This window comes from Sturnus vulgaris, chromosome 13, assembly GCF_052056855.1.
Source record: "Sturnus vulgaris isolate bStuVul1 chromosome 13, bStuVul1.hap1, whole genome shotgun sequence".
Lineage (NCBI taxonomy): Eukaryota > Metazoa > Chordata > Aves > Passeriformes > Sturnidae > Sturnus > Sturnus vulgaris.
This window is the reverse complement of record NC_142255.1, coordinates 17724454-17748787: the sequence shown is the minus strand read 5'-3', so window position 1 is coordinate 17748787 and position 24334 is coordinate 17724454. Positions and strand designations below refer to the sequence as shown.

General features: G+C 37.8%; 1 protein-coding gene across 2 annotated transcripts in view; it reads right to left on the bottom strand.

Moving 5' to 3' along the window:
* Window positions 1-2632: 2632 nt before the first annotated feature.
* The window catches only part of ASB7 (ankyrin repeat and SOCS box containing 7), a 29676-nt gene continuing 7974 nt past the window's right edge, over window positions 2633-24334 (bottom strand). For both annotated transcript variants that reach the window (XM_014874643.2, XM_088172663.1), the window contains exons 4-6: window positions 22546-22806; window positions 15454-16059; window positions 2633-6395 (exon numbers count right to left, since the gene is read on the bottom strand). In XM_014874643.2, coding sequence (XP_014730129.1) covers window positions 6256-6395; window positions 15454-16059; window positions 22546-22789 — 990 coding nt within the window. In that variant the 5' untranslated portion in view covers window positions 22790-22806 and the 3' untranslated portion in view covers window positions 2633-6255. The remainder of the gene's footprint in view (window positions 6396-15453; window positions 16060-22545; window positions 22807-24334) is intronic.

The following is a 24334-nucleotide window of genomic DNA, read 5'->3' as shown; positions in this document are numbered from 1 at the left end:
CATAACCTGCTGTTATGCTAATGTATATAAACTTTAATCTGTAATGGCTTCAAAATTAATTAAGTCCTTAAAATAAAATGAGTTTACATTTCATTATAGATCTACTTCAATCTGCTGTATTAGAGAATAAGCAGACCTGTTAAATTTCTCAAGATATGGAATGGAACATCAAACTGAAATATCTCACCAACTCAGGACTAAATATCAGAGTTTAAGCAACTCTAGCAAAATAGGCAATGTTTTCAGGAGAAAAATAAAATTGTCTGCTGGTTGCTTATAAAGTTGGCTTGAACTACAGAAACCTTCCTAGTGCTCCTTCACAAAGTGTTTCGCAAATACCTTCCAAAAATACTCTCCTCATTAGGCCATAAAACAAGGAGCAGGACTGCAAGCTGACCATCCAAAGCAATTATTTGCTCTTTCACACTAGATTAAATGTTGAGTAACCATCACTTTCAGTGGAATTACAATAGTCCAAGTGAGAAATGAGGACATAATTTAGTAGGCCATTTCCATTAACTTCCAGTTATTTGTGACAGAACAGGAGATGATCTATTTGGAGTCTATTAAGATTGCAAATAAACTCTATTTTTGCAAGTCAGAACAGAAGAGTTATTGGCTAATTTTGTGGTCTTTAGGAAAGAATAGATGATTTTGCTGTAGATCAGTTACTTACAGACCTACATTTTCTCCTGAAAGTATTTACTCTTGTATAACCTACTGCCTATAAGCTTCTTTTCATTCACCTTTCTCACTCCTCTTAAGACTATTCAATGGATGCTGAGGGGTCTATAAAAACACTGCAACAGATCAAGTCAAATGTGAGGGAAATACAGACCCTGTAGCACCCACCACTCTCAAACCCACTTGTTTTAAATGTACTCCAACTCTACCACGTGAGAAACCTGCAAGTCTGAAGAAGGCTCAGAAATGTTTCCAGACCCTTTACAAGCACCTGTGGAGATGGTCAAACATCCTCCTTGCAAACATGACAACATTCAGAACTTACCTGGGACCTCACAAACAGCAGCTAGCAGCACTAGAGAGCCCAGATGTGGAGGAAACAGCTGGAGTTCTGACTTCTTCACTAGACAGCTGGAGACTTCCCAATAAAAGTCAGTGCAGCTTTCCATCCCAGTTTTTTGCTGTTCCAGCTGCACATTGTGGTTCTCTGGGGAATGCAGTGGCTGAAGAACTCCTGGTAGCATGGTTTCAAAAAGCACTGCATATACCTGCTTTGTTTCTTATTGCCCTGGGATTAAATCACATGCTGATCTTTACTTTGGCTAATAAGTCAAGGAGTAGAATCCAACAGCAAAGACTCAACTCAGAGTGCCATGATAAAGGAAAAAGCAAACTTTAGCCTATTCCAGTTTCCAAGAACAGGATAAAAACTTTGAGGTGGTGGTAGCCCCAATCAAAGCAGAGGGGAGAGACTTGAGCAAAGAGAATTTAAATGCTTCACTCCAGTTGTCTGGGAAAAGACACAGAAGAGCCTGTTCTTTGCTCTGGTAATTTTTCTTCCAAAGGTTCTAATTTTTTGTTATTCACTATGGTAAAAAAATCCCATGTTTTGCCATATGAAATAAGTACACTTCTCTATCACCTACTTCTACCAATATATATATAAAGATTGTATATTCTAAACACATCATTTGTCAACAGCTTGTAAATCAGGTTTATCCAAGTAGTAACATTAGCCATTAATTGTTTTAAACTTCACAAGTGAACACTCAAACAGGAAATACAATACATAAACAGGAACAAAGTCTTTAGCCCAGCATTCACTAAAGTCCAGCCAAAGCCTGGCCAGTCTGTTAGAAACCATCAGCAGCAGCTCTAAACACAACTGCTGGTTAACAGTGAATGTTGTCCCAGGGATGTTTGTGCGGTTTGCTACTGAGCAATGGAACAGCATTTTTTCCCCTACTACCCTTTAGCAGTAATGTCTTGAAATCTAGTCTCCTTCCTCTCTAAATTTTTTAGAGTCCAAAACCTTACTGCAACTTCTGGTTGTACATTTTTCTCATGACTGAACCCAAATGTTCCAGTTTCTATTTGTGTGTCAGGAATATTCATGTGAACCCCCCCTTTTATATTAGTAGTAAACAGACCCAAAAATGCAGCCTCTGTTTGGTCATTTTTGCTTGAGGAAGAAAGGTGAACCTGTCACAAAGTCCTGAAGTGGCTGTGCTGGAATCTGAGCAGGGAAAACCCAACCACTCATAGTTCAGGACCAGTTTGTTCCCTCTTCCAAAGCCCAGCTCTAGAGCAAGTTTTGTTTCACTGGGAGGGTGGGGAGGCCCTGGCAAAGGTACCCAGAGAAGCTGTGGCTGCCCCTGGATCCCTGGAAGTGTCCAAGGCCAGGTTGGATGGGCTTGGAGCAATCTGCGACAGTGCAAGGTGTCCCTGCCCATAGCAGGGGTGGCACTGGCTGAGCTTTAAGGTCCTTTCCACTCCAAACTATTCTATGAAGTTTTTGTCCATATTTACTGGCAAAAAAAAATAAAAAAAAAAATCACATTACAACTCATGAGACATCTCCCATTTGTGGGGGCATTTTGAATCCCAAATGCATTACAGAATTATGTACCCCGGAGAAGGGAAGAAGAGTAGAAGAGACAGACAAACATTGAGAGAAAATGTGTAAAGTGGTATTATGTTATTAAAACATTACATTAGAAATAAACAGAACATAAAGCAAAAGTAGGTTTTAACCAGGTTTAACTTTTTTCTTTTTTTCTTTTTCTTTTTTTTTTTTTTTTAAATTCAAACTGACCCAAAGGAAAAACTTACATTGCAAAGGAAGAACAAAATACATGATGGTATTGGTAACACAGCATTGCATGGAAGCTGCACTTGTGGGCAGGTTTTTTCCTCCAAACCAGCCCATCCTGGTAAAGATGCCACATCTTTTCTTTTGCCTCTGGGTATTTATCTGAAGAGTTTGTCCAGATGTGTTCTCCTATGATTGCCAACCAGAGCCAGAAAACCGAATTTTCCACGCTATTCCAAGGAAGCCAGAGTTATTCCAAGCATGAGTGATTGTGAATTTAAAAAAAAAAAAAAATAAAAGAAAACAAACCAAACCAAAACAAAAAACCCACTCAAGCGTTTCAAACTAACAAGTATTGTCTATAATGTAAATAGTTTAGAAATATGGTAATTAAATAATCTAAAAAACACTCTTACTCTGCTGTACATTTATAAACATAAATATTTACAAAAACTTTCTGCTTTGTTTTAAAGGATGAGGTTTGCAGTTTGTTAATGATCAGAGTCTTTTACTCATATTGATTCTTTGGTGTGTTTGCCAATTTTTTAAGGTTTATTAAAAGTGTTCAACCGTGAATTTTTAAGGTAACGGAACGAGGCTACATCACAAGTCTCTATTATGCACTTCTCCTTCCACATTCTAGTCCAAATGAAAAACAAAGGTCAGTTTGTCCTTCAAAGTATTTGTGCACAATATTGAAAATAATTAAAAAAAAAGACCAAATTCCCCCTTATTGAAATTTGGGTAGGATTATCAATGAAAAATTCTACTTTAACTGCACTTGAGCACAAGGATCACCACAGATAGTGCACAGGACTATCAGCAGGTTCAGACCCTCGTGTGCTGTGGTGCTTTGCAAGAATTAAGGTGAGAAACCAGCTACAAGAGATGGCTTAGCATTGCAAAAAAGGGTGAGAGCTTCCCTCCACCCTGGGGAGAGGAGAGGATGAAAATTAATTTAAAAGAAAGGCTTTTTACTGGCCTGAAACATGTATGTGTTCCCTTTTAGATGTCAGTTACTTAAAAGAAATAACCAAAAAACAAACCTCAAACAATAAATAATGGAATTACACATTTCTTCATTAAATAGCATTCTTGTTACCAACAAAGTCTTCCATAATTTTCTTCAGTCACAGCAACAGACAGAACAAATAATTTGCCTCAATATAGATTGCAACTAAAATATACTCTAGATTACCTTAGAAAATATTACTGTAAAAATTCACTGGGGAAGGACATTGGTTTAGACCAACTTACAAGTGTAGTGAACAATACTAAGTCTCTTTTATTTTTATTTTTTTTTTAAAGAAAACAGTTTTAAGATTCTGATTTCCTGTCAGAAAATGGAAGATTGGTGTTCAAACCTGCCAGTCTGCCCTGTCTCAGCACTGGAGAGCTCAAAGATTGGAATGGCTGATCTTCCCTCCACAGGGGCCAAGAATACTCGAGTTCCTGCTCACACCCCACAGCTTGTCCCTACTCCACAGATACAACCAGGAGGAAGCACTACAAGCTCTACAACCCAGTGCAGGGTGTTAGGTTGGACTTGCTCACTCACACTGCTGAGATGTGAACTTTTGGTCACTGCTCCAGCAGCTGGACTTGAACCGGTACAAGCTGGAGATAAAAAAGGTTCAACACCCCATTCCCAAGCCTCTGAGCCATGAATCTCCAAAATCCCTTATTGTTTGGAAACCTGATGCAATGCCAGGCACAATAGGGACAGATAATCCTCCTTGCTTGCCATGGTTCCGGTGCATCCATTAGCAGTGATAAGGTTCATTCTCAGGGAGCTGCAGTCCAGGCTTATCAAATATTAAAAGGAACTAACAGAGTTAAATAATATGACTTTACCTGCCTTACCTTGCTTTTCCTATTTTTAATACTAAGTATTCTGAAAGTGACAGTGTGAAACTTAAAAATCCATCATCATTCCTTTCATCTCTCACTTCAGTTGGTGCAAAAGCACTCCTACTATCAGAGGGGCTCTTTTGGAGCCAGGCAGATGCCAAAATAAAAGTAGAGAACACTGGCAAGAATCTTATGCTGAGTCTGTAATGCCTTGAAAATAAAGAGAGGGAAACAACTGAACATTTTGGCCCAATCTTTTGATCAAGAAATTAATTTTTTCCTATGATCAGAAACAAAACTCTGCAACAGATCTTTTAATACCTGGTTTGAAAGACACATTCAGTAGCCAGAATTCAGGACTCCTCTCAGTTTCTGCTTTCAGATTAATTGCAAAATTTGAACTTTCAATGTCAGTGGGGCTTTTCTTCTTAGTAACTTATGTGCACTTCCCACTCTCTAACCTGAAAAAACCTGAATTTCAGAGCAATCAAAACAGCCCCCGTCCCTCACACTGGTTTTTAAACAAAATGGTTTGAACAATTTACTTTTTTTTTTTCTTCAAAGTGGACACAATTTGGCTGAGAACCCGTAGACAAAATTTCAATTGAAAGTGAAATAAAGCAGGTAATACATTCATGAAATTCAGGGAGTAATAATGAACAGCAATTGCTGCATCATTGCTGTAATGCCACATCAACACTACAGTGAGGCAGCAGCTCCTGCTCTCACAAATAATGCACTGAACCTAAATAAGGAATAGTGGGGGAATCACACATCAAGGGAAAATACAGAGATTATTGCACAGGAGGCACTGAATGAGCAACAGAATACATTGGCTTCAAAAAAATCTAAATTTGTTTCCTCTCAAGTTAATGCAAAAAATACTGAGACTTTGCCTCTTAGTCACCCTAAGACAGCCTCTCTGTAGTGTACTGTCACTGGTAAAAACAGACTTACAAACAGCCCATTCAACAGGGAATGTTGGGAAAGGGCCTGAATTTTCTGGGCATCCCAACTACAGTAATTAGGAAAAGAAAAATACCAAAACCCCACCCCCCAAAAAACCAATGTATAGACCCCTCAAATTGAACAAGGTAACTGCATTTTTTTTTCTCAATTTCCAATTATATTCATCCAGTACCCAAGGAAAAGTTGATTATCTCCTCTTCCCTCTGTCCTGCAAAAACAAACACCTGGCAGAGCCAGAGGTCCTAACAAACAGGGCTCTGGAGATTTATCTGTATCCTTTTGCAGGACTGGTGCCTTGATTTCCAAACTTTTCTATTTTTGTATCATTGCTCAGCATGCCAACTCAAACCAGCCACTTCCCTCGAGGGGCTGCCTTCCATCTCCCCAGCAAGTCATAATGTGAAAACAAACAGAAAACCAACAGCAATTTTGAAAATGCAATATTGTATAGAAAGCTTGGACCTTGTAAACTTGGACCAAGAAACCAAAAATTAAGACCTTCTAGCATGTGGTATAAAAAACCCAAGGAAGTGTATACCTGCCTTCTGACTTCACAGAAAAATCAGAATTTGCATAGGATATACTTTGTGCAAGGCAACAAGCCTCTTCAGTATCTGGAATAGAACTAAACTTGCTCAGAGTTCCTCTCTTCATGGGTATCAGATATCATCAAATTTGTGTTTTAAGTAGTCTTTCATGACCTTGGCAATGGGTAGTTCATCAAGCAGTTTGAGGTTTTGAAGGCCTATACACTGACGGATTTTAATTCGGCATAGATCTTGCAAGTTTCTGGGCTGTCCTGAAAAGACAAAAGGAACACATAAAAATAAAATGATCACATTTTTAAATGTATTTTAAGACATCATTTACTCTGCAAAATGTCAGGGGTTTGCTGTTTCCTAAGAGGGAGAGGGAAGGGAAAAATTACAAGAGAATTACAAGTTAATACCTTTTTAATGAACTCACTGAAATCAAGGGATGAATCCTAAAAACATTTGTACAAGCACATAATTTTACTGATGCCACTGTAAAGTGATTTCACCCATGTGAGGGTTCCCACCAGGTGGCAACATATGCTTATGCATTACAGAATAGCAGAACTCCTCCATTTAACTTTTTGTGGATTTTTTTCCTATTCTTGGGGGAAAAAAACCCTCAGTCTTGCTTTTCTTTCAAACAATGAGACAGAAACTTCTAAGTTCAGCTGTAACAGGACTAGGAAGTTTCCTTAGTTAGGATTTATAGAAGTTATTCCAGGATCCTGTGGCAGAGTTAAAGATTGGGGTTTTCTTTCCCTTCTAATGAAAAGATAAAGCCTCAGGTTTGGATGCAGCCAAATCCTCATCAAACAGAAAGGGATGAAAATGTGAATTAACCACTGTCCATGGAGGAAAAGTTTTACTGACATCACAAAAACTTCAGCATTCCTGGCAAGGATTTTCCAAAATAATAAATTCTCTTTCAAGCTCATTCTTACCAGGAAACTACTCAAAATCGAACACCTGGAGAAACAGTTGGGGTTTGGTCCCTCTATCCAAAATAATCTCAGAAAATTTAATCAAGTCTTGTATCTGAATGCACCCAGCAATGGATCCCAAGGAAGAAAGAAAGAAAAAAAGAGCAGAACAACAGACATTGAGAAATCCTGCCCCAATAAACCCTTCTTGCTTTCAGCACTGGTGCCTTTGGGCCTTCCTAGCCCAGAGATTGCACACAGATCTATGTCTTTAATAGCTGTGAATAGCTTGCCCTTTGTAAATCTGTCTAGTGTTTTTTGAACCCATTCATACTTTCAGTATCCAAAACATCCTGTGGCAACAAATTTCACAATATAATTAGGCGTTGGCTGGAAAACTACAAAGTAATTTTATTTATTTTAGATCTGCTTCCTGATGGCTTTGTTGCATGCTTGCCATTCTTTGAGTTACAAGGAAAATAATGAATAATTGTTCCCACGCCAGTCATGATTTTACATACCTTTATATAAACCTCCATCCTCCACTCATGCTCAGTACCTCTCCCCAAAGCTGAAAACTCCAGCTAATAACCCCCAACATGGGAACCACTCCAAACCTCTGAACAAACTGCCTGCCTTTGTGCTTTTTCCTCATTCTGCTACAGCTTTTTTGGAGCTATTCCAGTAACACATCAAAGCTGTGCTAATCAATATTTTGATCATCGACTTAACTGTGTAAGCCTCTTTTTCTTTTTTTTTTTTTTCCCCCTCCAAGCCAAGACTTGGTTATGGGACCTGATGACTGTCAAATTCAAAATACTCAGCACCCTGAACAATGTAGGTGCTTCTGTTGGTATCTATAGAAATGGGCTGACAGACAGGTAGGCATTTTTAGACACTGGGATTTATCTTAAGCACTAAAATTATCCAGGGCAAGCCAGCAGAAGTAATGCATGAAAATAGTCTCAGTCTGCTTTTAAAGAAATTGGGTTTGAAATTAAAAAAACATGAAAATTTGAGTTTCCTTTATGTAAGTTGAAAATACTTTTATTATACTTATGACCATCTAAATGTCAATCTATTTTTAGTTAAAGCCTTCATCCATGACTTAGAACACAGACCAATGGTTACTTTGTCCACCAGTGGTTTCTTCCTGGCAATTTTTTTTTCCACCAGAAGGAAAGAATTTAGGCAACTCAGGTAACAGCAGAATGTTCAAACTTCAGGGAAAGGAAAGTTACTTTGGTAAGAAACCAAGCAATCTTAATGGTGATAAAGAAATAGTTCTGATGCTTTAAAATAGGGTTCAGGAAAGATGCACTGCTTCAGAAATTCACTGAAAATAGCTGCATTAGAAATAATAAAGGACAAAAGGTCCTTGTGTATTTTCTGTAGCAGAATACACAATAAATCAGCTATGAGACACTGATTTCTGGTTTCAGAAATAAATGCCTTTTAATTAACATCCTACGAGGTTTTTGAGAACATAAAGGAACAGACAACTTCAAATACCCAGAAGAAATTGGTCATCAGTTAATTCAAAAAGACCCGATTATCAAATGTATGACATTTTCCCCTGATAAGCCTAAAAAATATTTCCTGGGAATGTGTTAACAATGGACATTTCCAGTGTTAAGCACCAGTTACTACATCTAGTGGCTGCTGGTGTCTTAGGTCACGCCTTGCAAATTCCAGGGTTATTAATGCATTTGTGATTTATTAGAAACGGTGTCTGGAACACTTACTCATTCTTGGTTGCATCTGAATGAAAAAGAAAAAAAATAAAGGATTACAGACCCATGTCAGTGAACCTTAGTTTGGCAAATGAAAAATGTTATTAGTAACTTGGCAAAGTAAGACAAGTTAAATGATGAATAAAGTTCTCTTTCAAAACGATTAGGAAGTAGCAACTTTGGTTATATCCTGCATCACAAGTTTGGGAAGTTATTTAGGCAAATAAGCTGGAAGAGAATTAAAAGAGAAAAGAAACAAAAAAACCTCACAAAACACGAAAGGCACGCTTGGCCTAATTACCACTATCATACAAAACAGCCACATAAAACTACCGATCACCTTAAAAACATCCAGCACATCCCTGAAGGGCCACCTTGCTGCTCTTATTCTGGATTTGCTCATGTGTTCACCAAATCATTACATACTGCACTCAATTTGTTTTGCAAGGCTTAAAGCAGTAATCAAATAAATTAGGAGTATTAATTACAGGAAAAAAACTGACAGAAAAGCTTCTTCCAAACAGAAGAAATATTAAGCATGAGCTGAAAGAATCGAGAGGAATTGCTTTTTGACTTTTTATATCTAGATGCAGCAGACTTCAGCATGCAGTATTTAAGCATTTTCCTAAAACAGTTCTTCAGCTGGTAACAAATTAAGTTTCTGAGCTTCCCCCCACTTAAACAATTATTTTACTTGAATGATGAAATGAGCCTTTTAAATTATTATTAAAAGATCCACCTTTGCTGGTAAAGCAAAGGAAAATAAAAATGTGCTTTAACAGCAAGAAATTATTACAATTAATCTGAATTTCCACTCAAAACTCCATTCTTTTTCTTTTTGCAGTTTCAAGATTTTTCTGGTATGATATCTGAAAGTTTGCTGTTCTATCCCAGAGGCAGACAAAACTTCCATTTAGGATTTGCTACCTGGCCAAAGAACTCTTTAAAAACTGCTCTGTGTTTATACCTGTGCCTTCCCTCTGCAGCCAATGCTCCCCAAGAAATAAAACACTAACTTACTCAGTAAGTCTCTATTTAAGGACCATTAAGGCATATTTGTGATGCCTCTGACACCACTGTTTTTTTGGGGACTTTCATCCAGTACTGCAAAGCTGGAAAAGGGGAATCCCTACCCACTTCCTCCACTGCAGATACAGAACAAAAAACGACATGTAAAAACACAGTGCAAAAATCATGAATTGACCTTTCTGTTACCCAAGAGTAAACTTGGGAATAACTGAAATTAATACATTGTAGGCTGCAAGAAGATCCCCTCTGATGTATTGTTCTAACTACTAAAAGAAAAGTACTTTTAAAGCAAACAATTAGTGTCATTGGTTTGAAGTGGACAGGCTGTTTCTGAAGAAATTTAAAAAATGAAAAATAACATCAGTGACATATTTCAGAAGCCGCCCACAGTTTTCTCTACAATATTAATGCATCTCTCTAAAAAACCTTAGAGTGGTATTTCTCAAACTGAGCCTCTGCCTCTCCTGGGAGTTCTGAAAGGCTGAAAACAGTAGCAAGAAACCATTTGGTAATTTCTTTTTAGCTACAAAGAGAACTTAAAAATAAAAATCTTCTGAAACATTTTATAAAGTATGTTGAAACCAGGCTGATGTATGCTGGCAACAGCTCAGTTCCTCTAGAATATCAGGAAAAGTATTTATTTCTGCAGCAAACCCTTAAATCCATCCCTTATTTCACAGCAGTGAAGGAATGCAGCTACTGCCAGCAATTAAACTGAGTTCTGAATTTGCTGGCTTTTTTAAGGAAGGGGGGAAATCAAAAAGATAATTGAATTTATCCACTGGAAACTCACACCCACCAGGCATAAAAAACACTGGGGAGGATGCACAAAAGCAGGATCACAGGGAAAGGATGGGATCACCCAGGAAGTGACTGAGCCTGAGCCCAACGGGAATTCGGCTGCTCAGAGCAATAGGTCTGAAGGTTAGGAAATGCACTGCCTTGTACTCTGTAAAAAAACAACAGCAGGATAACTGGAGAGGATATCTGTTTTTTCCAGCATTCAAAATGTCAGAAAAAGCTAATATCAAAAATCGACAGGTCTAAAATATTAACAGACATGCAGGGATGAGTGTAGAATTAGAGTGTTCATTGAGAGTCAAAAAATCCCTCCAGCTCGACAGGACATTCAGAGCTTTTTAACTGGATATCACACAAGTTATTTTAAAAGTTCTAATTTAATTTTGTGTTCAGTATGCCTCTGCTAGAATGTCTGAGCCTGACATATGTTTTCATTGGTCTCTGAAAAATAATTCCCCCACAATGAGTTTTAGATGTCTATTAAATTTCAGCCTATCTGGCACAGAATTTATGTACTATTTTGGACTGAAAATTCCTATATGAAAAAGCAATATGTCAGTAAGGCTCAATGTTATACTTAACAGGTGTATTTAGCAATGAAATTAAGATTTGAATATACTTGCAAAGGTATTTTAAAAAAAAAATTGTGACATCTCTGTAAATTCAGTCTCACTGAAATTGCTATGGAAATGCAGCTAAGAATTTCAACACCATAATCTTTATCTATTTTTAGGAGACAGGAAGTAATATGCTCTGAACATCAAGACAGGCTTAAGATGCATTGTTATGTTATTTTAAAATTATTTTTGCAGAGTACAGCATAGGTGTACAAATGGGAATAGAGCATGGCTGTACCTTAAATGCCACATATAAAAATATAGTCTTCAATTTTATTTTTTTTAAAAATGACTCTTAAAAAATTCTTTCAAAGTAAATAACTGTATATAGCTACACAATGTGATTCAATTACTTAATATAGTCAACTGTAGAGTAGAAAACTATACAATAATTCCCTTAGCCCAGTTCCCTGTGTAACTGGATGACAAAGCAGACCTGAATCATCTCTGCAAGACTTCCAGCAGCACTCAAGTAAAGCCTGAGATTCCATTAAAGATCTTCTACATTATTACAAACATGAAAATACCATTTCCTTTGCAACTATCCATGAAATAAAATATGTAAAGATCTACTTAATTCACTATGACATTTCTGCATTCATAAAAGTTAAAACTCTATGGAGAGAAACTTTAAAAATCTTTTTCCAGTTAAAAAAAATTCTAGTGAAAAGTTATCTTGATTTAGCCAACGGATAGAAGTTCTGTTCAGGAAACCCTTCTACATCTTTTGTCTCTATCTCAGTTATTCTGCACATTTACAGTGCTATATAAATTTAAACACAAAATTACACTATCTAGTCAAATCCAAAGATCTGCCCTTTGAAAAATGAAAAAAAAAAAGGAATGCAGCTGAAACATTCCTAGTTAAATTCACTTGGGTGACCTTTAGATGTTGTTCCACAACTGAACTGAGTTCTCTGATACCTTTTGATACCACACCAGGCACAGCACACTGCTCTGGGCACATCCTTTCCTGAGCTCTCTGCACCCACAGGGACCAGCAGCTCCCCACGGCCTCTCCTGCTCCTGAGCTGAACAGATTCAATTAAAGGAGGGCTATGGGGAGGGGGAAGTTTCCAGGCTTTTAAAAAATTCCTTCCTTTAAAGATCCTAATTGAAATTTCTAGTATCTTGAAGTTTATTTAAGCCCTTATCTATTTTTCTAACGCTTGCATTTTTTCTACCTTCTACATTCCTATTATAAGTCTTAATATTCTCAAATCCCATTCAACTTCAAAAGAAATAATTTCATCCAGGGCTGTGATTGCACACTAATTTTATAAATATATACACTACCAATAAAAGTGTCTATGTATCTCTATCTTCATATATCTCTATTTTAATTTTCATTAGTGCATTCCAAGCTTAACACATTAACACTCTTGAAGAGGCAGGTTCAGACCATGTGAAAATTGAAACATTTACACTGCTCCAAACCAATTCTTTATCAAATGATCTTAAGTACTATGGTGGCTGCCAATAAATGTTTTTTGAAATAGGAAAGTAAACACAGAGAAGGATAAGGAAGGTGATTAATAAAATCATTGAGCAGTTTTCATCTTTAATATTTTTTTTTCCCCAGGGAGACTTTGCTTATTTTTGTGTTGTAAAAAATAGAGAGGGAGAAAAAGAAAAACACACAAGTCTGAACACCAAGTCAACAGCAGACTCATGGTCAAAAACTCTGTTCCTAACTTCCAGCTTTGTGCTTAAATACTGAAAGACAACTATAGAATAACTTCCTCTTGGAATTATTCTAGGAGCAAAGGAATCTCTACCTGTAACCAGGAAGAATATCAGACCTTCAGGGTCAAACCCCAAAATCCAATATCTTCTTGCAGACTCTCAGGGCCAATACTGAGTATTTCTGAGAGCTTGGTTTCTTGCCTGTTATTCCCAACCGGGGACCTGGGCTAAAGGCTGCCATTATTACCGATTACAATACCTACCAAAACAAAAAGAAATTCACAAATGATGTTTTCTGAGAAACTGAAACTGTACAAATATGTTTTCCAAGTATAAAAAAAAAAATAGTTACTCACATCTTACATGTAGAGTACTAAATAGCATCCCATTTGTATGCAGCATGCAACTGCTTTCACTTGAAGACACAGATTGGTTTGATAACTTTGGTAACTTATATCTATTAATCTTTAGCCTTAAAAATGTTAATCTACTGTAAAAATAAAAACTATTTCCTGTTTTACTATCAAATATACTCGTCAAAATTTCAGGTGCAGATATAAAACTTACAGCTATGGATTTCTATATAAAGCATTTAGTATAAAGTTCAAATAGACTGAAATTCCCATTAAGCCCCAAAAACAAGGCACTGTTGCCTACCTCAGAAGAGTTTCAGGAATAATTCCAATAGAAGAATTGTCCAAAAAATTTATAATTTTTTTTCTTAGAACATACATATTGCAGTAGACTCATAAAGAAGATTCTTCCCCAAAGTGCTACAGCACGAGATCTCAACAATTCCCTTTACAGTGAGACTTAACTGGGAACTCCACTATCAAAATGCCAGCTTGCTCTTTATCCATTTCATCTCTTATACAGCATCTTATTAAAGTAATTATTCATGAAAAGCAGGGAAGACAGTGTTTGGATATTTATAAAAAGGGCAGCAGAGTTTGTTTACAGTGGATTGTAAACATACATTGATAATTATTTTGCTCAGAAGCACGGAGCTGAAGTGTTTTTGTCAGCACTGCTTTCCCAGTTCTCCCTCTCACAGCACAAAACTGGGATAGTTCCAACACTGTTACACTGGCCACAAATTAAAGCTACTTTTTTTTTGGTAGCAGGATTTACTCCTCACTTAACATTAAACCCTTAAGGTATGGAAACTGCAAGCCGAAATTTACAGTACCTGTTTCCATTGGTCTTTAGACACTGAGGAAACAGGGGAGCAGCCTAAGCTTTCATGCTTACTGATACATCCTAAGACTGAAAAACTGCAAGTCTGGATATTATATCATCTCCTAAAATCCCTGACACTGCAACTATATAGTGAGAGGCTTCCAAAAAGGAAACCAGAAAGAAATGTGTTTGAACATTAAGCAGCAGTCAAATTAAACCAAAATTGCTTAACTGCTTGTATTTCTTATCATCAACTTCCACCTCTCCAGAAATTCTCTTTCAATTTCAGATATGAACAAAAACAACACTACAAATCATGTAGAAAAAGAAAAGAAATTCCAAATGCTTATTTGTGTCTACTGACAACAGATCTCAGCTGATTCGCTTCCAGCCCACACTGACTTTCAGTTTCTTTACAGAGCATATAGGTTATTTAATCCTCATTAAAAAATTACCACATTCAAAAAAAATAAAAGGCGTTACAGAGGACAAAAAAAGGATATATGAAATACCCCATCCTCTGTGGCACAGAGATCATTCTAGTTGGATGATAATTTACCAGGCTATCTTAACATGCTTGAATTGGGAAACTCTGCTAAATGCTTATCAGCAATTCCTAAATGCTTTAGGCAATACCAGGATTATGAAACATTAGAACATCATTCCATGTTGAGAGAGGAAAACTTTCAGTAGATCTAGTACACCAAAAACTGGTAATCAAAAGTGATCCAGGTATTAGGAGCCCAATACTTTTTCTAAATATCAGGAGTCAGGATGAGTTAAAACCTCTCGTATTTCAAAGACATCAACAAAATCAAATCAAAGCTACACAGCACATGAAACCCCTTCAAATTGCAGGAATGAACTGTGGCATTTTGTTGTCTGGTTTAGGGGAGGGAAGGAGGGAACGTGGGAGAACACAAAACAGCCAAAGCTCTTTTCTGCCCTAGCTGTAAGCGCAGATGAAAAAGCCATCAACCGCCAAGGATTTGCATGGCAATAAAAAAGCAAAACAAAAGACACTAAAAAGCCTCTAAACAAACAACAAAACCAAACTCAAAAATCTTACGTGCTAAGGCCAGAAATAAAACGAGATTTTACAGCTCACTCTTAAAATGAATGCTTCCCGTAGATGTTTAAACAAAACTAATTTAAACGAAGTAAACTTAACATCAGCACCTTTGCCATGTAAGAGATTCCCAGCATCACAATCCCTTCACCTTCCCAGAAATTTTCTAGTGCATTTAAATAGTGTCAAGGGGCAGAGAGGAAGCATTTTTTTTTTTCTGGGGCTAAATTCAAAGAAGGCTTTTAGAGGACATTGTGTCCTGTGATTAACTTCTCTTACATACATACTTGTCACTTCTTGTAAGAAATCCAGACAGGGTCGGCTACTTCCAGAAATTCTTATTGAAACAGCCAGTGGGGTCTGTCCTTCATAGTTCCTTGTGTTAGTGTCTGCTCCGTAATTATACAACATTTGTGCACAAAGCACATCATCTCTAAGAGCAGACAAGTGTAAGGGTGTCTGTCCATCTTCCAAGCGCCCCAAGTTTGTATCGGCCCCTCTCTGGAGGAACATTCGGCAGTACGAGTGATTGCTTTTGATCACAGCGTATCGTAACAGGAAACCATTCTGAATGTCGATGTTGGCATTGTGGTCCAGGAGGATTTTCACACAGCTTGACCTCTCCCGGATAATGGCCAGCTGGAGTGGTGTAGTACCTTTATCACTGAGTGGATCAACCTCAGCCTTGAACTCCAGGAGCAGCCTGACAAAGGAGTCTCTGCCGTAGTGAGCAGCGACGTGCAGGGGAGTCCAGCCGTCGTTGCTCTTGGCATTGATAATGTCACTCCTGTAGTCGGATTCCAGCATCAGGCGCGCGATCCTCGCCCGGCCATGCATGGCTGCGTAATGCAGAGCAGTGAAGCCTCCAATTAAGTCCTTAACTGTGGGATCAGCTGAAGTTAAAATAAAAATTTAAAAAGAATTAGATGGCGTTAAGGTAATCCGGTGTTAAAAAGAAAAAATTAAAAAAAAAAAAAAAATCAAACAGTAATTGCTAGTCTTTCCAGGCATAGCATGACAGGATTTTTTGTACTTCAAGCTAATTCTTGCTTTCATGAACATGCTATTTTTAAGACAAAGTTAAAATTGTATTTTAGAACGAGTTACAAAAAAATAATTTCTTTCACATACATATGTTTCCATTTGACAAATACTTTTCCACATCTTTCTAGCACTCTCAGGAATTAATTACTAATTACTCAAATCTCTCTGTCCATCCAGTTTTCCCCCAGCTCTACAATATTACATTTCTTTCTCAATGTTCAACTTTTTATTTTCCCTTGTGTTGGTTCTTGGTCTTAAAAAGAAGCATGTGTAGAAACATCTGCTGTCCCAAATTGCGGATGTTTTGTGGTCTGGCAGCATTGTATTGTTTTTAGGGTGTAATGCTGTATTAGGTAAAATGTTTCTCTGTGGTCTGCAGGATTTCCAAAGCATGTAGGGTATATGTTATTTTAGATTATCTTGATAAAATCTCTTTTCATAGATGATGAATTTGTTTAGAATCTGTTCTGAATTTGTAGTTTCACAAAAATTTAAGAATGTAAAAAACCCACTTCTGAAATTAGTCAGATAAACTGTTAGTGCAGAGTACAGGTAATTACAGATTTATTTCCCCTTCACACAGCACAAACACTCAGACTGATTTATTAATTTAAAAATTAAAATAATCCAATCAATTTGCCTAATTTCCTCAGGACACCCAAACTTGTTTAGCAAATGACTAATTAATTACCCAAGGCAAGGTGCCATTTCTCAGCTAGAGAACAAGCCAGGCTCTGAGGTTTCTCCTTCCACCACTCATGGGTGCTGCTGTTGGACACTAAAAGGTACAAACTACAGTGCAGAACTTTGAAAACTTTCCCAACCTAAGTTAGATACCATCTGCACCAGAAGACCTGCTCTAAGTTAAGTTCAAAATACAATATTAATTGCAGGCTACCCTAGACTGAACACACCTGAACACACAAAGGTGCAAACACAAAACAGGAATAAGCTTCTCAACCCACTGTGATCATAACCAGCTAAAACCAAGACAGATATTATACTAAAATGAAAAGACTGGAAGGAAGGAGTAGAGAATACAGCTGCAAAGATAATCCACAACTTTAAGGATATTTCTAAATGGAAAGAGAAGATAGAGAGGAAGGAAACAAACGAACTGACAAAAAAAACCCCAACATACAAATTAATGCAGCCTGGCTACACAGAAAAATCAGATGTGAAATAAGATGTGAGAACTGCCTCTAGTGCACAGAATAGAAATAAACACAGAAATAAGGGGTGTATTAAGGAAAGTTTAGTTCCTTGCTACTGACAGCTTTCCTCATCTCCTGTGAAAAGCAGAAGTTTCAGTGCCCTGAAAAGTCACACTAACCTGAGCTAAAGGAATGAATGAAGCACCCACAGCCCAGCAGGAAAATGCAGCCAGTGACTGAATGGGTGATTCCTAACCTGCACTGTGATCATGTCCAAAATGCAGCAAAGAATCAGCACAACCCACACAAAGATAATATTTCAAAGTGATGCTGCTCCCAGGGTCTCTTTCTTCACTCTGCTCAGACTGTTCTACACTGACTTCTGTGTGGTGATAAATAAAGTGGGTAACAGGCATGAGAACAGGCAGAGGGATGTTACAATGTGAAGGGCAGAACTGGGGAGGAAAACGGACATAAATGGGAAGGAGACAGCAGCAGGAAGAGTCTTTCTCCACCAAAAGAGATTTTTAAAAGAAATAATGTTTGAGTTGAACCTTCTCTCTCCCATACTGCATAAGGCACGTAAGGCATCGTTTCTACCCCAAATGAGGTGCAGGTCACTGCCACAAGCCTTTTTAATCAGTGCCATTTCCAAATTCAGGCAGATATGACCCAACTTTTACATGTGCACCTATATGCACTTTTATACTCATTGCTGTAATCCAAACCCAACAACTTCCTTGCAACATAAGGATGCTTTTTACCTATAGTTTTAAGCACCTTTCCACACCTTCCTTACTCCCAAAATGTCATTCCTTTTGACCACGAAAGTGAATAAAAAAATTACTAAGTCATGTAAGAGAAGGTTCTTAAGAAGGATAGGAAAAAAAGCCTCACAGTTGGGCAACCAAGCAACACAAACAACCAACCTTTCCATAACAAACCCCTCAGAAAAACCTCGTGAAAATATCCTGTAATTCCCATTAAGATTATGGATTTCTAGTGAGCCAACAGTCTGCCTGCGGATTAGAGAAACAATTTTAACGGGATCAAAACGTCTGTTGCTATTCCATCAATGTCCTGCTGCCACCTCCTGGAAAACTTCCGAATTTCACAAGAGCTTTGAGCAGAGGCTGCATGAAGTTGCAAACAAATTCCATCTACTCAATCCCTGTCTTAGTAAAAGTAACTCCCCAAGGCTGATGGTACCTAAAGAACTTGAGCTGTTGTGGGAGTTTTGCCTGATTTTTCTAGAATTTTCAGTATTGGTATCATGCTGTAAAGCAGCTCTCTGCGCCTGGAAAATGAGCAAGGTAAAAATGGATTGGGAATGACTCTCAGATTACCTTTTAGAATCTGCAGAGATGTAAAAATTACCTGGCAGTTTTAGCTAGAAAAGGATCAAGCCAGTACTTGCCAGCAGATCTCTATCTCATCTCCATCCTGACTGTCAAACAGTTCTTTGATTCCAAGATTCCCACTAATGTGGAGAGAGCAGAATGTAGAAACATGAACAACTGCACTTGGTCACTTTTAATGTTCTTAAATGTAAAACCAAATATAATGGCAGAAACCTGGAACAGCTTGTCAAGGGTACCAATTACTGCAATCAAACTCACTCGAGATGGAAAAATCTGTACCAATGAATGATACTGAGATTATTTTATTTCATGTGGAAGTTGGGCACCTAAGCTAGTTATTTAAAGTCCACTGTTAATAAAACTCTTTCTAATACTGTAATCTAGAGGATATATAGATTCATAAATAAAAGACCCATATTTCAGAGTTTCAATTTACAGCTCAGTGGGACAGTTTCCTTTTTCCTTGACACCTTCCTTAGGTCATTCTATCACAGTAATTTGGGAAGCCAAGAAAGCAATGCTTAAGCAATGCTTCTGGCTTTATTGAGTACTTCTATTATTTCAAGCTTATTTCCCTCAGCTAGGGCTTAATTCTGACCACAAGGTTTAGAAGCATGGCTACATGCAGCTTCTGTTTTGAATTTCCTAAGATAACATTGATACAGAAGATGTCCAGGAAAGCATTACTGCTCAGAGACAGACACCCTTTAGGAGCTTAGAGGGGGGTGAGCATTTGGCATTTTCTAGATCCTCCTGGATTCTGCTTGACCTTACTAAAATTTAGATACCTTGAAGCCAAGACTAAAAATAAATAAATACGGCTGCTTGGCTACTTTCTCTTACTATTTCATTTCTAGGAGCTTTAGTGACTTATTTCTTCATTTTAATATGAGTAACCAGAAACTGCTGTGTTAATACTGAGAAGGTATCACCAAGGGACAGCAAAGTAGACACTTTCAAGATTTTAGTTTGTTGCAACATTAATAGTGGTGGCTGGAAATTAATAAAACATATTTCTTGTCCAGTTTTGGATTGTCTGTCTCTGTATACCATATTAAAATTTTACAAAGTACACTGAAGAGAAAAAAGGCTTGTTACACAGAAATCCAAGATTACTAAAAACTACACTCCCTGTTTTGGTGTTGATTTGTGACTCCAGATTGTTTTTATGGGTGGGAAGAGATGACTTCACAGAATCTTCACCTTAATAAGATGAGACAAGTACACTAAGAAAGTCAAATTCACTATTTCTTATGAAAACTAAGTTTCTCCACAGTTATGATGAACCTTCTGCATTTCAAAGTTGCTAAATAATATTTATCTAACCTATCCCCTCTGTGTCTAGTTGGTATTTCTGCTGGCTTCATCCTTTAGTGTGGACTGTTTTTTCTGCGTTTTCCCCATCTATCTATGCCTCCTTCCTCAGCAGATAATAAAAAGCTTCCTGCTGTTCCACCACCTCCACTCAAATCACTCAATCTGCATGCACAACACCATCCTCTGGCTCTTTTCTTTGCTGGTGAGCAGTGATGGAAGAGAAAAAGCAAAAGCAGGAGGCGGACAGGTCATGACTCCCATAAGAATCTACTTTGTATTTCCAGGTCAGTGACCAGACTCCTTCTCAGCCTTTATTAGCCCAACTCACCCTCCATCCCACTAACAGGCTCTGCTGGGACCCTTCCAGCATCTCAGATCTGAGGCACAGCACTCTGCCCTCAACAACAGCCCACTGTGGTTTTCCCAGTCCTATTTCTCCCATGAACATATTCCCAGCTCCATCACCCCTTGAGACAGCCACAAGCACCACCAGCCACCCCTTCCTTCCCATCTCAATCCCCTCTTACCCTCAGAACTCCACAGACTCCCTCTCACCGTTAATTTATTTCCTATTGGTAATAGTTCAACATAGTATAGTATATATATATCCACTACATATATAGTATAGTATTTATAGCATATCATATAAAGAGCATAGTTCAATACTCTCTATTTTACCATAAGATTCAAAAGAGAAAAGGATTTTTTCCTTTACCCCAATATCTCTTCCTTTGCTCCATGGGGATTAAGCACCAGCAGCAAAACAATCCACTCCAGAGGGAGAAAGTAGAGACCATGTGAGGTAAGGTAGGCACAAACCTCTCCCTAATGAGGGTGGCATGATTAACTCAGCTTGTAAGAGTCAATTCATTTGCTGCTTAATAACTCATTTGTGACATTATGATGTGATAAATACTCATTATTTTTATGCCTCTGTTTGGAGGGAAAACGAGGAGAGGCACCAGGCAATGCCAATTTTCGGGAGCGAGGCTCAGCTGCAGGGAAGCTGCTGTGGATGACTAAAGCTCACACTATTTGTTACTCAACCTTCTCATCCTGGTGATTCAACTCTAAGCTGCCTCAGGACAAAGGTGTTTCATCACAGGCAATTTTCAGGAGGAATCACATTCAGCTGATACTTTGTATGGGAAAGAGTAACATCGAAAATAAAAACAAACGACTGCATCAGCAGCTATGTAATATGAAAATCTATACAATGAAAATACATAGGAATACAGAAGGGATTTGGGTTATTTTATAATCTTTAAACTCAGAGATAAAAAGTTAAAAGCAATGTATGTGACTTAAAGCCTTAAACTTTTGAATTATAAAAGTGAAGGCTTGAGATTATCTGCATATATTCCTTCTAAAAAGTAGCATTTAAAGTTATGTATTAGTTCAATTTAGTAGCTTTTTTTCCCCTTCCAAGAAGGCCAGGAGGGTTTGCCCTTTTTATGTGGTTACAATGTGTAGTAGCTGCATTCACAGAGTCCAGTTGCTCAGGCTGTATTTCACCACTGCTCTTCAGGAACAAATCACTGATTGTGCCACTACCACAACCTGTTAATGCCACTCCACTTCCAGCATGAGCCATACAGCTGACAAACCCAGTGACAAACACAAGGGGTCCATATGGCTCAGATACACAAAGCATCAGAAAGATCATTTCAGTTTCCTTGGGATTGAAAACCTCGGAATTCATTTGGTAAGAACAGTGCTAGAATAGAGGATGCTGTTCTTTAAGAGCACTGATCAGAATGTGGAGAACATCTACTGATTTCCTCTCCAGTACCACTTTAGAAGATTAGGATGATCCCTTTCTAGAATTTCAGGTGGCTTGGAAGATAATAAAGCAATGAGAAATTCTGACTACCACCTGAGGGATAATAATCATGACATATATGAGTATCACTTAAATCAAAAAAACTCAGTCCGTTCTTGAAATAAAGTTTCATTGTGGCTGGATGTAGGAGAGCTGTAAACTCATCTGGATGAGCTGACACTAAAGTTTTTGCACAAAGAAGACTGTTTTCATAAAGTTTAGCAGATTCTGTTAAAGCCTATATTAAACTTAGTCTTTTATGCAACTGGTTAACTCGCTTTAGAATTCTGAAACAAACTTCCCTAGGATTTCAATTTAAGGATCTGCCTTCCTCTAATAATACCCCCTAACAGAGAAGAAAAGCCTGTAGTGAGTGCTGTGAGCACATTTCATTTTATAATGAGTCCTTCTGCCCTATTTTCATCATGCTTATTCATTCCTTGAACAATTCCTAGGCAATGCTGGGGGAAAAAAAGTTATTAAGATATAAAACTAATCTATGATGTCATCCAGAGTATGCATCAGAAATAAACAGACATTAAGAACAAAAGAATCAAAAATACTCACAAAAGATAACCAGAAGTATTTTGCTATCTAATCAGTGCTGGAAAGCCCTGCAGTGGAAATTGGGATAGAAAGGTGTCAGGTGAGTAGAAAGATTTTTCTCTGCGGGCAACTCACCTCCATGTTCCAGAAAAACACGGACACATCTCTCCTTGCCTCTCGCTGCAGAGAAATGAAGCAAGGTCCAGCCATTGGCATCGCGACCGTTTGGAGAATATCCCTGCTCCAGCATCTTGCGCACGGTGTGGACATCGCCGGCGGCCACGGCAGCCTGGATCTGCAACTCTTCCTGTAGCTCAGGGTTCCTCCTGCAGTGGTGGTGTAACATCCTAGCTGAGTCTGGCCTATACAGGAGCCTCATGAGCTCACACGAGTCACCTTCAAGCAATGGGAAGGAAGCAGGAGTAAGTTAGGATTGGGATCAGAAATGGGGTATGTAGGGAAGAAAGGATTGGTGAAATGCGATGCTAAGACTTCTCTGTGTATGTTGGGAAAAGTGATGTTACAGGGAGGATAAATCTCAAATGATCTCACTGTTATTAGCAAAATCATAGTACATGGTGACATCACTGAACTGCAAAAGAAAAGGACACTTGCACATAATAAATAGTAAATGTTTTCTTCAGAAATGACAGCATCAAACAGTAGTTCATAGTTAAAGCAACTGAGCTATGAGCAAAATGAAAAACCTCCAGAACCTACCATTCACTTCAAAATCACACTGTGGTTAATATCACTACCTCCAGAGACACTGGTTAAATGGATTATCCAAATAATGGAATGGATGAGCCAAACTGTTACAGGAACCACCACTGCACTGCTACAGTAACTGAACTATACTCTTTATTTTTCTAGAAATACATCCCTTGTAAGCTTCAGTGAAAATATCTTACCAATAGAATTCTGTGACCTACTGCATGTGAGTATTAGTAACACTAATGTTCAAATTGAAAACTCTAATTATCTGTTTTCCTTTTTCACCCTACTTTTTTTTTTTTTAATTAGAGTCTACTGTTTGTATTCTAGCTTGAGCACTTTTTAATTAGTACACACTTCTATGTACCAAAAATCAAATATAAGGATTATGAGACTCGAAAATACATTTAAGTGTAGTTACTATAGTCCTGGCAAACACCATGAGAACATATATCAGAATAATTCAATTTATAATTACCTTGATAGAGAATATGAGAGCTGGGCCAAAAGGTTATCTAAAATAGCCACTGCAAAAGAGCCTAGAAACAAGCACACATTGGGAAAGGGACAAGTACTGTGTACTCCATGCTCTCTTTGAAAAGTACCATCTGCACTTCTAGTTGGGGGCAAGAAAATGAACAGGTATTTAAGGATTGTTCCCCAGTACACAAAGTTAAGTGATTGCATTTTCACATACATTGTGTATTCTATCACATAGTCCTAAAATGGAAAGGAATATCAGAAGAAAGAATAAAAGAAGGGTATGAGAAAGGTAATGCTGAGCAATAGGAGCCTCAGAAAATATTCAAACATGGATGAGTATTAACACAGACCTAGAAGATTAAAAAGAGGAATGTATTTAAACTCCTGCAAAGTTAATCAAGATTGAAGTACAAAGAAAAATTCTAATGATGAAAATGAATTTTAAGCAAAACTTAAAATTTACAGGAATTTTTCGGTTTATTAGGATGTCAACCCACATCACCACCTAAACCTTCTTTTAGGTATCATAAAGACTTCCAGATCCTCATGATCCACAGGTCATTCAAAAGAAACTGCAGTCAGCTTCCCATATCCCACTGGACACTTGTTTTCCTGTCATCCAGGTATAACACACAGACAAGAGAAAAGTGAAAGCATCAATCACTGCCAACTTTGCAGACAAAGGCACAGAGTGTATTTGCTCTTCTACAACCCCCTCGTGACCATG